The following is a 15,362-nucleotide window of genomic DNA, read 5'->3' as shown; positions in this document are numbered from 1 at the left end:
TGAGCTATTCACTGAAGAAGCCAGAAGTGCAACAAACTCTTGAAGAAGACAGATCTTTCTAACTATGGACATGGTCTTGGTGAGGGAGAGTTGAGACTGCAGTCTTTCAGAGGAAGTTAGTCACCCAAGTTAACTATCAACTTGTTAAGAACCTAGGTAGGTTGAGCCTTTTCTCTTTGTTAAAAAAGGTCAGTACCTTACATCTGGAGTAAGTATGAACGTTTTTTCTCTTCATCTCAGGAATTAATTCCCAACACCCGAATTAAGATAGGATTCCTGGTTACCCAAGAAAAGAGGCTGCTCAATCTGGTGCCCATCATAAAAATTCACTATTTCACAAACAAACCAACAGGCCTGTGTAAAGCAGCTAGTATTGGCTTCGAATTTGGCCAAGTTGGGGGACAGTGATTCGATTTGGTGATTCTGAATCACTGTCCTGAATCAATTTGGCTTCTGCCAAATTAGCTTCTGCCAAATTGGCCGAATCTCCAAATCAAACAGGTCCCGTCCTCTGCTCGCTCTCCGAGCCTCGTCAATGGCTGCTCCACCTGGCCCCAGCATCCTGGACTCTTTTTTTTTTTTTTTTAAAGCCCAACACTCACCAGCTGCTGCCAGGCAGGGGGATGATTCCTGCTGCCCCCCAATGCCCTGCACTACGTGGGGGTTCTGTCACGAGCCCCCATCCCCTGCCTGCTCTTCCATTCCCAGCATCCTGGCTCTTTAAAAAAAAAAGCCCTGGCTTCACTGGCTGCTGCCAGGCAGGGGGGTGATCTTCACTGCCCCCCACTGCCCTGTGCTGCACGGGGGACTCGGCCATGAGCCCCCAGAAGCCCTGATGGCCACTGCAGCAGCCGGTGACTGCAGGGCTTTTATTTTTTTAAAGAACTGGAGCTGGGGCTGGGTGGAGCTGCCGTGGGGCAGGAGTTGGGGGGAGCTCATGGCCTCCCATGGTTCCCTCCCCCTCTCCAGACTTCCCCCCCCCAGCCCCCTACTTACTGACATTGACTCCAGGTCCAGCTCACTGCTGCAGCAAGTGGGGACTGCCCAAATCTCTGAAGCTCTCCAAATCTTTTCCAAAATCGATTTGGAGAGTTTCGAATTGATTTGGACCTTTTTATTAGTCTCCTGATTTGATTCGGATTTGGAGATCCGGCTGCTAAATCAGGCCAAATTTCCTCCGAATTGAATCAGCACCTGAAGCTTTACACAGCCCTACAAACCAATATCTCTATATTCTATAACCCTATGGCATGTTATCTATTATCTTGGACATGCAAACATATATTATGGTGGAATAAACACAGCACAGCACTTCTGGACTCTCTCAGGAGCAGGGCTGAACAATTTTCTCCAATTCCCCCCTTTATCTCTCTCTATTTTCTGTTGCAGAAGAATTCACTTGAACAGAAGGTAAATGGAAGAAAGCCCACAACTGAGTAGGATTCCTTATCCCTAAATATCAGTATAAGAAATTAGGTTTACAGTCACAGGCAATGCGTGAGGGGGGAATAACAACAAGGAGAATATATTTGTGTGCTTAAATGTCAAGAGGTTTAACACTGTGGCCCCAATATTGTTCTCAATATTGGCACCAGAGAGGCTACAATTGTGTTCCAGTGCAAATGTGCAAAGGTTTTCCTCCTAAACAGATCTGACAGGAATAGATCCCTTGCTCTAAATTATGAGATTTGAAAACTTCATCCAAAGCCTTAGTTGTGGCACTGTATTTCACAAACATCCATTTTCGTTGCCATTTGGTATCACTACTTTAAATAACATTCCCATTTCCTTAACTATTCCAATTCAGGAAAATAAGGGCAGTTAGCATCACTTACTTGTCTCGCAAGTAATTATGTCCTATTTGTCCTGATATGTCTTCAATAGCAGAAAGAATATGATCAAAAGCCTAGGAAAATAAGGATAGTATTAATGTCACATGGAGCGCATGGGGTTTAAAGTAAAGTGCTGCTTTTGTTTTTTTACATATGTGAGCAGCTCACTGATTATTCCTGTTTTATACAGGTTTAAGTAAAAGATGGAAAATTCTGATTTTAACTTTCATTTTTATTCCTCTTGTATCATATCTCACTTTTGCATCTCTTTCCCCCTCCAACACTTTTGAAGCCCATGAGCCATTGTTACTCCCTCTTCTAAACCAGTTTGTAGTTTCACATTCTGTGTCCTTTTAGTTCCTTGTCCATGCTCTTGGAGAATAGAAATTTCCCTCAGCAGAGAAGGAATAGCAATCTTTATTATTAGGTCTGCCTAATACTCAATACCTGGGGCCAAGTTTTGTCCTCAGTGGCTGTGTCTACATGAGCAGAGGACAGTGCAGTTGTGCAAGTCCTAAATGACTGGGCAGTAACCGGCATTGCTGTAGCGTTGCTAGGCACTAACTGTGATTTGACGCTACTGAGCAGTAACTCATTGCTACTGTGCAGTAACACTGGAAAAAAAACGTGTGGCAACGGTACTGCAAATTAACACTGGTTACTGTGTAGTCATTTAGTACTTGCTTATGCACTGGATACTTATGCAAGTACTAAATGACTGTGCAGTTACCAGTGTTAGTGCACAGTACTGTTGCTGCACAGTTTTCTTCTCCGACACTACTGTGCAGTACTGTTTAGTACTTTGTTACTACTGTGCAATAGCATCATGTCACAGTTAGTGCCTGGTAATGCTACTGCAAGGTAGCAATGAGCTACTGTGCAGTAGCATTGGAAAAAAACCACACAGTGATGGTACTACACAGTAACCAGCATTACTGTGCAGTCATTTAGTAACAACTGTGCAGTACTCCACTCGTGTAGATGCAGCCACCAAGGACAAAACTTAGCCCCGGGTATTGAGTATCAGGCAGAGTTAAAATAAAGATGGCTGTTCCTTCTCTGCTGAGGGAAATGTCTACTCTCCAAAAGAATGCACAAAGAGCTAAAAGAACACAGAGTGTGAAACTACTAACTGGTTTAGAAGAGGCAGTAACAATGGCTTATGCACTTATAAAGGGGAAAAAAAGGAATAACTGGGCATATCTAGATGAGACACTACTGTGCAGTAGCTTGTTGCTACCATACAGTACCATTGCCAGACACTAACCATGACATGCTCTTACTGTGCAGGAGTAACAAGCTACTGAGCAGCTCATTGCGCAGTAACACCAATTACTTTTCAGTCATTTCATACTTGCTTATGCAAGAACTAAATAACTGTGCAGTGACAACTGCACAGTCTGCTGCTTGTACAGTTGTAGCCACTGACAAGGGTATAACTCAATTTATTTACTTGGAATTACTCTGACCACAGATTTAGGTCAATAAGATTGAGAGTAGAATTTGGTGTTTTGTTTACATAGTTTCTAAAAACTTTATCCTGAATATCTGACTGGTTTTAGGGGACCTACTAATCAACAGATTTTGAATAAGGCATTGGGTGACTGTTGCACTTGATTAGCCTTATTACTGAATAGAATATATCTACAATGCTAAATGTGACTTTGGCAAATATATAACACAGCCACAGATATTCAAAGAAAGGTGATATAAGGAAGATACCTATCTAATACTGGCCAGGGCCAGTATTTTTACCTTTTTAAGGGTAGCACAGGGCTGCACCTCCTACAAGCTCCTGGAGGCAATGAGCTGCCCTGAGACACAATATCTACTGGGACTCTTGTAGTGGTGCAATGTTACCCTGGACCCAATGAAGGAATCTGGTTAATGGCATCACTTCACCCGTAGCTCGTTACTTGCACAAAGGCACCTGACAAAAATGTGACTAGATAGCATTTTAATTGATGGAAAAAAGAATAAAATATGAATGTATATTTACAGCTGGTTTGCATGTTTTTGCTTTTTCATGGGCATTCATGAAGCTTTCCTTTCGTTTCTCTTCAAAACAAATGCCATCTCAACAGACCAGCAAGAGTAAACATAAACATCTTAGCTGTTTGGTAATGTTCAAACTGGAGTTCTCTGACTCTCTCAGGAGCAGGACTGAACAATTTTCCAAGTTGCAAGTTCATCGCTCAGCCTATTATGTCCTTACGTAAATAGCCAATTGTAAATTTTTTTTTTTTTTTTTACTTTACCCTGGGAGCCTAAAGTCAAGATGCCATTACTAATTTGTCCAAAGGAAGAATAAATAGCATCTCCACTGTTCCAGAGGCTGGGTAGGTTGTCTTCCACAGTGCTTTCTGTTTCTGATGGTCTATCTGTGATAGATAGGTTTGCAAAATGCATTTAACAGACAAAAAGGCCAACCCAACCATCATTTCTAAAACTGGCTGAAATTACAGCCAATTATTTCAACTATTCAGTTATCTGACTGCAGGATGTGCCCATAATCTGCAGGTGACTTAAAAAAAAAAAAAAAGAGAGAGAAATGTTTTAACTACTGAGGAAAAACCCCTCACATAATCAACAAAGTGAAAAAAGCCTGTGGTGTATATTATACATGTAAATGTACATTTCATACATCTTTCCTTAACCAAACAATTTGATTTTGCAAGCACTATGGGCCCAATTAACTCAGCAATATTTCAATTCAGTAGAAGTTTCCGACCAAAAAAGGAAAGGTTCTTGATAAACTGTTTAGAAATGTCTTTCTATTTTTCCCTACCACTGCTAATAGTTTCTATTGTAAACCATGAACCCTGGGGATAGTGCTTTTAAAACCTTACCCTGCCATGGAGCTTCTCATTCAGTTTGGGTTCCCTGTGTTCACTTTTCTTCACTTTCAGCCACTGAACCAAAGGCTTGATTGTCAAACCCTGAACAATGAGATATTACAATAAACATTTTAACTATCACTTTAGAAACCTGATTGACACCTATTCTAAGCTATAGGAAAATAATAAATTGTCCAGTGTTCAAAAACCAAGACTCTAAGAACACTGTAATTTTTTTTGAGATACCTCCTCAGATGGTGTGTAGCATAGCCCCCAGTAGAGTCAATGGTGATTTCTTCAGCTGGAAACTGTAAATTTTGTTTAGAAGCTAAATAACATCATACTTTATCAAAAGTCTGAGCTCATATAAGTGACATGAGGGACACTCCAGTATGAGTATGCTCAGTGACATTTTGGGCCTGCTGAGGCAAAACTCCTATTTACTGCTGGAGGGCTGGGATTTTACTTCCCTTCCCCTCCTCCCTGCCTTGTCTATACAGCACTTCACTGTTTAGAAGCTAAACCTTGTGCTTAGGATGATGTTTGGTAAAGCATTTTAATATTTAAAAATGTAGTAAACAAGAAGTAACTGCTCCCATCTACTTATTCAGTGGACGTGAAAGATGCCATTAATTTGAACTCTATTAATACACTTCATTCAAGGCAGAACATTTTTTAGAACAGAGCAAATTGTGTTTTGTCCCATGTGGAGCCATGTGAAAGCATAAAGTGGGATCCTTGTTACTAAAATTATAAAGCCAATTATGCTTCTGGCTCGCTGAAACAATATATAAGCCACAGTTGAGAGGTGCTTTCAATTTAGTGCTACCACCATGCCTTTTGGGGGTCTCCTCTTTTTCATAAAGAAACCAGATCAAGTAACTATATTACCTGGAATATAACAGTGAAGAACACAACGATGATAGTTGTGCTGACAAACAGGTTTTTTGCTTTTATTTTGTTCTGATCCAGAAGTGCAACCAGGGCAAAAGCAACAGCTCCACGTAATCCACCATACGACATCACTACCTGATCTATTATTCCCAGCTGGACCATTCTGTAATGGTTTAGAATCCATGTCTGTATAACGACCCCTATAAACACAAATGTCAAAGTCTCATCCACATGTCACAAAAAATAGTCTGATCATCTCTTACAAGCAAAATCCCTTTCTACCTTTATGATTTTCTTCTTACAATTACCTTGCAGCCCTTGTGACTTTCTCCTTCAATTCTAATCAAAGGAAATAGATGCAGCTTGTCCTTAACAGTAATCCTGCTCTAACTAAGGGCCAGCGATGGGAGTCATATAGGAGTTGGATGAGGGGTGCTAGCCCCTCTGGCTTGGGCCCACTGAATAAATTCTGGTTCATTTGAGGTCAATGGCAAAACTCCCGTTAGCCAGGATTTCACCAGAGCTCTCCACTACCATTGGTGATAAGGGTCCCAGTTCAGGAGATCCTTGGCAACACAATACACTGAACAATGCACATCATCAGACTGTAAATGAAATGGAGGAAGAAGAGATGAATTTCTAGTATCTTCTGAAGAAGCTATACCACTGATTTCTTTGACTATACACTAGAGGCATTATGCCAACTCTGCATCTATACCGTGGGTCTGTGGAGAGGCTTCCTCAGCAAGAGTTCAAGAAAGTGGAAAACATCACGTTGCTTCCAGATGAGTAACTGGAGGCACCCCCATAAAGGATGCCTCCAGTTTATGGGGCTATGGGTGGCAATTAGCAAGCGTCTTCCTTTTTGGGTCACCTCTAGCTGGAAGCAGTCTTTTTTGTTCCAACAAACACAGCTATGATCACCGTCTGCTAGTAAAACAGATCTTTGTAAATATTTTCAGATCACTGCTGTGAAACCTACAGGAGAACATGAGCTGTAATTAGGTAAGGCAGCAGTACCAGACCTCCACTAATTTTAGTCAACCTTGTAGTTTAATTGCTTTCCACTCTTGTTGTCATTGTTGATTTTGGTAAATCACATTTATAAAAAGATGGTCAGCACTGAGATGCTCCCTTCTTTTTATACTGCAACTATAGTGACGGTGTCAGTTTTCTCATATTACCTCAAAATGATAAAAGTCCAAAATTTAAAAAAAGTCTATTAACTATGTCCACTTATGCCATTTTAAGTGGAAAACAGCAAAAACCTAGGCAGAATACCCTAGAAATAAACAGACATGGGGGGACCAAAAAAAAGAATGAGTTCCTGTGCTACTGTAGACATCCAGTGTGCAACAAAGTAACTGGGATTATATTATTGTATTGGCACTATAAAGATGAATTAGTTTCAAATAAATAAAAATTCCAAATAACAATTAAGAGTATTCCTATAGTATAGCTATTAGTCAAGTCTATGTTGTTTAATTACTGTTTTGTTAAGTGTTGTGATACTGCAAAAAAGACAGCTGTGTAATATGATCAGGTAACTCTTGGGTAAAAAATGCACATGTGTTTTGTTGTATACACTCACAAAGAAATTACACCAAGCTTATTTTGTGCAGGTCAGTGGTTCTCTACCTTTTTAGAATCAGAGCACCCTTCCACTATGTTTCAAATTTGGCAGTGCCCCAATTGAGAACCACTGTAGTGCTGCATCATTGGTTTTTAATTGGGGTGACTCTGGTGTCAACTAAAAGACACTCACTCTTTGTTTTTCACCAATCACTGGAAATTATCTCCATGTTATGACTGTGAATCTGAGATGAAACTGTATATACCTCTTATGTCACCATGCTCCAAATATGAAGTGTACCTAAATAAATGAATTAGTTTAATCCAAGCTCTTAATTATTGGACCAAAAGAGATGGCTGAGTAAAGACACGATTAATATAATGTGTAAGGTTTTTTTTTAGGTTGCAGCTTCTAACAAAAATCCCCATCTATCTAACACATCAATGATGTATATTACAGCAGGAAAATTCAGGGAACTAGTCCTTGGACTAATCAGGTGTGCCACCTCACATATCCTATTAAAAACTACCATCATTTCAGTGAATGATGAGGTCTACTAGAGAATCCATTCTTTTTCTAAGGAACAGTCATAACTTTAACCCAAAATAATAAAAGCTACATATGTACAAGCCTCCAAGATACTCTATGGCATGAAAGTATGTTGTTGCAACAAGACTCCAAATTTTAATACCTGACTACAGCAGGAAAATTGTTTATCTTACCAATGACTCTGAATACTGAGATGAAGACCAATGTTAAGAGTATAAAAGCTGTGTTCCAGGTCCAGATATCAGGATTTACAGCTGAAATTCCCAGGAACATGAAGATAATAGTCTCAGCTCCACTAGCCATCATTTTCATGGTATATCTCACAGTGGTAGAAGACTGCTCAGAAATATTAGCTTTCACATATTTTTGACAGCAGATGCCACAGAAAGTTATCCTGAAAAGAAATCCATTATTTGTTGAATAACACTTGTTGTAATGTATTTCTCTTTGCCATCCAAGCTGTCAAATTGTGACAAAAAAAATTAAACTGTAACTAAGAATTCTCAGAAACTAAGGCAAAGAGGAATACAAAACTCTAAAATTCTGGGTTCAGATGTGATACCTTCAATTAGATCAACTAAAAATAGCAAAAACAAAAAATCTTTCTTTGAAAAATCTTCCGGCTGAAGAAGGGCGTGAGTGCCTGAAAGCTTACAAAGACAATGTTTTTACTATTTTTCAGCTGGTTTGATAAAAGGTATCACCACTGAACCAAGAATATTAGAGTTTTGCATGCCTCTTTGTCTCGGACCTACACGGCTATAAATCTGACTCCTAAACTTAAGGCAGGCACTCTAGTGAATACTGTCAAGTTAGGTTTAGGCAGAATGTGTACCACAAACAATCACTACCTAAAAATCTGTAGATAACATTTAATCAGCCCATAAAAGCACTCCTGCTTCTTCTGCCATTTGGGTTTCCATACTATTTCACAGCCAATACTTTAAAGCATGGGTTTACTTAGATATAAATCTAAGATGATAATTTGTTTGCAGTGGGTTTTTCCAATCTTGAAGATACTTGCTGCAGAACTGCTTTTGATGATGAAAGCATGTAAAACACGAGAGGCTAATAACATCTGAAAGTGGGTAAGCAAAACTGAGCTAAAAGGTATGTTCCAACTCAACGTACAGCAGTGGGTAAAGATTGTACTGGGACTCCACACAGAACAGGAAAGCTTATCCTGATAGCAAGTTTTGGTTGATTGACTTGGCCACATGGCAGAAGTTTAAAAGAATAATATACAATTTGGATATTCAAAAATTTTAGAGGACAGTCCAGAACAACAGAAAGTGACGCTCCCTTGAATCTGGCTGTTTAGTCATCACAAACTGACTGGAAAAAGGGCCAAGATTATGATCGTGTGGCAGGATTATGGAATGCGTACTAATGCCATTAGAGCAGTGGTTCTCAACCTTTCTGGTACCAGTACCCTTCTGTAAACACTGATGGTCAGTTCTGACCAATCAACAGTTTAAGTAGAAAACAGCCTCCTGGCCCTGAAGGTGTCCCTCACTCCTGACCCACTGCCCCATGCTTTCCCCCACCACCACTCTGTGGGACAAGCACAGCCCTAAGCAACCCCTTGCAGTCTGAACTCTGCCAGCCTTCAAGGACAAGCTCAGTTTTCCATGTTTTTCTCCTTTAAAAGAGAATCCATTTTTAAAGTTTGTCTGCCACTCTTTTATATGTTCTTGTGACCCACTTTTGGGTTGCAACCCATGGGTTGAGAAACACTGCATTAGAAGACCAATAAATGAGTTTCTATTCTACCAAAGCAGCCTTCATACTAAAGAGAAGACACTGGAAACTACAAACTCCTTTTCAAGACAGACTTAGAAGAGGTGTTTGGGATTCACAATCCAATACTGGCTTATAACTGTAACTGAAGAATAAGCTTTGTTAGTCTGGCATTCTGTAGTCTTGCCATCTGGTTTAACTCTTCCCTGTCATTTATGTTAAAAAACTATGCTCCCTCTCCAGTGCTGCCAAGGGGAAAAAACTGATAAAGTAAAGGACTTACGCAAGGATGGCAGAAAGAGAAAGCATCTCTGCTGTGAGGTAAGACAGATATGAGATGATAAACACAAATCCGGGTTCAATAATTCTAACGTGTTTGGTAAAACGAGTGACCAGGGACAGCAGGAAAGCAAAAGCAACGCCAACGAGCGTCCCACCCAGGCTTACCACAAAGAAAGACACTGAAACAAGAACAAAAACAAATTAACAAAAGGTAGTATTGCAGGATTAATTGGCTTAATTGTTACTAATTTTCCTATCACATGGCTAATGAGATAAAGAAAAATTTGGAAGATAGTCTAAGAATCCCTACTTCCAAAAATATAATCCAAAGAATGCCACAAATTTACCATTTTTTAGTATGTTGACATTTGCAAAGTTCCAAGGAAACCACAAGTTAATTCTGGTGAAAAGCCATCAATGTGAAATTACCCAAAATCCTTAAGTATTCCCCAAGCAAATTTTCTCCATTGTTGCATAAACACAAATGCTTCCCCAGCCACAAAAAAATAATATATACAGATCATCATTAACAACGTGGTTCCTGAAACAGTACAGCATTCTCTTAAGCTTGTAATGGGGAAGATCAGTATCAACACTGCTTAATAACCCTTAACAAATGCTGGGTATCTGGTGGTAATTGCATATAAGCTAGGCCTTGTAGTGTTTCTTTTGCCATAGAAGTGTAGTACTTCTGCAGGAAGATGGCAGGTTACAGCTACTGTGTTGAAAGGATTCTGAAACAGTAGACCTTGTGTGGCAGGATTATGATCACATACATAACTGTCAAGTCATCAGGTCTTAACCTCCTAAATCAGTTACTGCTCTGAGCTAGGGGCAGACATTCAAAAAGCCTGAGCCTGAATTGATTCAATCAACCTGTCCAATCTGGTTAGGCCAAATCAGTTTGTAACTGCACAGACATCCCATAAATGCAGGCACATGCCTGTAGTGGCTCAGGCGAGTAGCCGGGGGCACTAGAGCAGCCTTCACTTTCCTTCCACAGTGTTGAGCTGAGGGGGGTGTGGCCAGGCCCCAGCAAGATGCTCTGATTAGGGAGGGTTTCCCCCACTTCTGACCAGCCCAGCAGGGAATTGATAGCACACTGTTTATCACCCCTAACTCAGTGTTTATCACCCCATTAAGAAAACAACAGTGGGACATTACCGGCTAACTGTTCATTCTGCCTTTATCCCGTCTGCCACAGCACACAGCCAGTACGTGATCTGCTAGCTAATACTGAGAGGTGTCTGTGTAAGGCAGAGGGGATGGGGGAATCCCTGCTTAGCAGGAAGTGGGAAGGGGAGTAGGGGGGGAACAGGGGGAAGCCAGGTAGATGCCTGCAATCTCAGCCAAGCTCCAGCCAGGGAGCTGGAGGGGCAGCTCTGCTGTGGACCAAAGAGCCCCACCCAGCCCAGAGAGCATGCCGGGATGCTGGGAGTGTCTGGTTTATCTTAAACCAGCAAGGGGTCTGGGACGGACGTTGCACAAACGAGTTTGACCCAAAATCAGTTAAGTCTGATACTACATTCAACCAGGTTTATCTCAAATGGTTTTCAGCCATTTTTAAACTGGTTTATGTGCACTGAACATCTGTCTTTTACAGATTTAAACCAGTTTCTGATCACTTAAACCAGTTTGTGTGCAATGTCATTCCCTACACCCTGGAGCTCACAAGCCAGGTCCAATACCCAACAGCTTCTATAGAGACAAAAATTCCTCTCTCAGAATTGTCAAGTGTCCAAGACATGCGAATATGCATTCATTCTGTGTGCCACCAAAATCTGAGGGTATAGATGGGAGGGGAAAAGTAACAGCAAAAGACCATCATGTGATACAGCTGTAAGTATTTAAAGTTTTAAAGTCTACACGTTTTATCAGTGGTGTAACACAGAGTTAACTTTACTCACCTATGCCTTTTACACAGTCTACTCCAGTCACATTTTCTGCTCCTATTGTAACAAAGGACTCAAAGACATTGTAGAGAACCTAAAAAGGAAAAAGTGACTTCACTTAGTATATATTTTTGAATTAAAACCAGTTAAAATTGTTCCAAATATGGGCGTGGCATTAGATAACTTGATTTTTTGTTAGACTGATAACCAGTGAAAAAAACCACATAGTGAATTAATTAACAGGTCAAAACATGGCAAATATGAAGTCTAAAAAATATGATAGTTATGCCTACAGCTAGTGGTTAAGTGTGCATATCTAAGGGTCTTCTAGATTGCCAATCACCGTGGCATCACCCGACATCTCATCTCCTGCTTGGCAAACAATTTCTAAAAAGAGGCATAGATAGTGAAGGAGGATCTAGAAAAAGTAGAACAAAACATTCTGCTGCTTCCTGGATTATAATTCTCATTAAAAAATATCCTTTTAAAACCAACATAGTGACTTTAAATTAATTCAGTGAGGGCTTTTAACAGGTTCACATTCACAGAAACTTTGAACATTTTTTGCTGACAGATTTTTTGCACAAAAAAAAATCTTAATGAGAATAATAGAAAGGGTCTACACTTTCCAAACTTGTTTGAATGAAAAACCAGAAATAACTAGTTCTTGGTAAAAAAATATCTTAGCTTTTAGTAAGCTTTAACAGGATTTGCAAACTTTTAGGAATTGGGTTTTTCATTGAAAAATAAATTATGAAAAATGTCTTTAAAAATTCATATCAGAATTTGCCACCACACTTCCCCTTCACACTGGGACTTTTGAAGTAGCTCACCTATTCACCTAATTGTCAGGCACCCCATTGGTATAAACTTTACCAAGTAAAGAGAAAGCAGGCATTGATATTAGATGTCTCTGGACAGAAGCAAGAACGTACAGAGCATTTCCCAGTATCAAATGTCATGAAGGTAGCACTTCTGTTCAATATGGTCCCGATTCAGGAAAACATTCCTATTTGGGAGAGCACTTAGACATATATTCAACTCAACTAGGTACATGCTTGCATCCCGTTACTGTGAGCTGAATGCACATATGTGAAGTTTAAGTTTGAAGTTACTTGCACTTAAACATATTCGTTAAATAAGGACCTCTGCCAGCCTCTGACCAAGCTATTATAGTCAGTTCTACCAGACTGTAGTCCCTAGTGTTCTCAGGAAAAAAAGTGTAATTTCAGCTTTAGATTTTGCTAGGTTATAATCAATATTTCACTTCAAAGTGGGCCACCACAAGGAGCACCTCTGGGCAATACCTGCCCAGATGGCAGAGCAGGTTCACCCCATCTGGTTCTAGCAGGAGCACAACCTTGGGGCCACAAGCCTAAGGGGGAAGATGCTGTCACAGACTGCAGCAGGTCACAGCCAGCCAGCAGCCCCCACTGCCAGACTGCTGCAGTGGGTAGAGGATGCACGGGCCACTCCAGGTTAGGGTTGCTTCATTTGACACAAGGGCTAGTGTCTCCAGATACCAAGTGGCTGGGCCTCAGAAGCTCCTGAGGGCAAGTAGCTCTGAATTGCTTACCAGGGCAGGTTTTTATATTGCTTGGGCCAGCACAGGGCAGGTTTTTATACTGCTGCCCCAGGCTCTAGCTCTTCCTGGCTGCAGATCTGTGAGCAGCTGAGCAGGGTTATTTTGCCGTAAGTGGCACAACTTGCCCCATACCAAAGTGCATGTCCAGGCACATGCACCAAGGCAAAAATCTCTAGCTCAAATTTGCATCGCTTCTATTTGAACTGATGCAAACACACGTGCCTGCATGTGTGGATGCACCCCATGAGGTCTGTAAACACCTTTTCTTTTTAAATAAAAGTTGAAGTTATCATGAGCTTGGATCTAAGGGAAAAAGGTGCATCATAAGACTTGAAACAAAATCAGAGGATTTAGCAACACTATGACTTTGTCATCTGTGATAAGTGGATCTCATTGAGAAGCAGCAGAGGGAATTCTTTTGGGTATGTCTATCAGAAGAATAGCAATAGAAAATGGAAAGGCTAGGAAAAGGATTAACAAAAAAAAAAAAAAAGAAGGTATCTGATGTATATTAAGATGGAGGGCATATATAAAAATGGACCAAAGGAACAGAAGCAGTTCAGAGAATTAGCCAAGGAAATCTCAAAAACTTCTGAAGTCCTTTCAGTGAATCACAACAGACATGATGACCAGAAAAGTATTTGCATCAGAAACATTATTTTAAATATTCGTCCAATCAGAGAACAAAAATGTACCAAATAACTTATATTCAACTATTTTATGCTCACAGTACATTTTTGCAAATAAGGCACAGACCCAGGACACTCTAGTAAAACTTCTGTGCAGTAACTGACTTAGACAACATGAAAAGATACATTGACTACATTTACATGAGATGTTGACTGTGCAGTTGCTACTGTGCAGTCATTTAATACTTGCATACACACATACTAAATGACTACACAGTAACCAGAGTTACTGCACAGTAGCATCCCCAAATGGCTTCTTGGTGATGCTGACTGAGCAGTAGCTTGTTACTACTGCACAGCAATAATGAGCTACTGCTCAGCCAGCGTCACATATAGAAAAGGCCACTATGTACTATTTTATGCCATAAGGAATTTATTATTTCAGCAGAAACCCTTAGGAATTGGGCACAAATCCTCTTACCACAGTCACAGCATCATTTAGCAGTGATTCTCCAAAAACAATGATGAACAGAACTTCATTGACGTGGACTTCCTCAAACACAGCCAAAACCGCAACTGGATCCACTGCTGCAATCAGACTGCCAAACAGGAGAAAGTCCAGTAGCCCAATGTTAAGGTCACCTACAGAAAGAAAGAAACCTATTTACAAGGGGAGTCTACACATGCATTTACTCTGGCCTAGATTTACTCTGGTGTAAACTAATTCGGTATAAACGTTCCTGGGCAGGCATCTACATACATAAGGGAGCATATTTGCACCAAGTTTCCTGTAGCCCTGCAACAGGCCCCTGCTGACACTGGGGGGAGCTCCAGGCTCCCCCTGGGTAGTAGTCCAGGGGCTGGCAGAGAGTACTGGGTCAGGAGACAACTGTCTCACAGCCAAGGCGGGGGTTGGGGGCGCTGCCTGCTGCTGGGGCAGGGACAATGACCCCTTGCCCCAGCAGCAGGGAGCTCTTGGCCCTAGATCCCTGACCAGGGGCAGGGGACTTGGAAAGAGCTGCAGGGGAGGGGCAGGTCCCAGCCCCCTGCCCCAATTCACCAGTGGGGCAGCTAGCTCTACCAAACTGTAGTCCCTAGTGCTCTCAGGAAAAGAAGCATAAATTTCAGCTTCAGATTTTGCTAGGTTAGAATCAATATTTCACTTTTTAGAACAGGCAAAAGACAACAAGGTATTCAGACTGTAATGGAAATTAACTCTGAAATAATTTTATCATCAAATCAATGCCTCAGTATAGCATTTCTTTAGACAAAATGTAGACTGAATCAAAGAAGTGAATTCTATCTAATTTACTATGCAGCAAATGGCTCTCTGGGGAAAAAAATAAACATTAGACTTTGGAAATTTTGGATGTTATATGGAGATTTCTGATAACACTTTACTGCAGTAACCAGTCCAATAAGGGGCCACTAATGAGATATTATTAAAATAGATTTACTATTACACATAAAAAGGCTTGTGAGTTTTTAAGTTTTCACAGATAGCAAAATCCTGACATTAGCATTACCAATCACCAGTGTCAAAAATCAT

At 40.7% G+C, this 15,362-nt stretch overlaps 1 protein-coding gene across 2 annotated transcripts in view; it reads right to left on the bottom strand.

The window, feature by feature from the left end:
• Window positions 1-15,362, bottom strand: part of SLC9A3 (solute carrier family 9 member A3) — a 93,249-nt gene that overhangs the window by 15,192 nt on the left and 62,695 nt on the right. Inside the window, exons 1-7 of one of the 2 annotated variants that reach the window (XM_019539731.1) lie at window positions 14,295-14,450; window positions 11,615-11,693; window positions 9,709-9,886; window positions 7,859-8,079; window positions 5,561-5,763; window positions 4,682-4,771; window positions 1,836-1,906 (exon numbers count right to left, since the gene is read on the bottom strand). In XM_019539731.1, the coding sequence (XP_019395276.1) occupies window positions 1,836-1,906; window positions 4,682-4,771; window positions 5,561-5,763; window positions 7,859-8,079; window positions 9,709-9,734 (611 nt within the window). In that variant the 5' untranslated portion in view covers window positions 9,735-9,886; window positions 11,615-11,693; window positions 14,295-14,450. Of the gene's footprint in view, window positions 1-1,835; window positions 1,907-4,681; window positions 4,772-5,560; window positions 5,764-7,858; window positions 8,080-9,708; window positions 9,887-11,614; window positions 11,694-14,294; window positions 14,451-15,362 lie in introns of those variants that run through there. The other variant, XM_019539738.1, reaches the window with a different exon arrangement.

This window comes from Crocodylus porosus, unplaced genomic scaffold, assembly GCF_001723895.1.
Source record: "Crocodylus porosus isolate Cpor-Errol unplaced genomic scaffold, CroPor_comp1, whole genome shotgun sequence".
NCBI lineage: Eukaryota > Metazoa > Chordata > Crocodylia > Crocodylidae > Crocodylus > Crocodylus porosus.
Note: the sequence above shows the minus strand (reverse complement) of the source record. Positions and strands in the feature narration are given on the sequence as shown.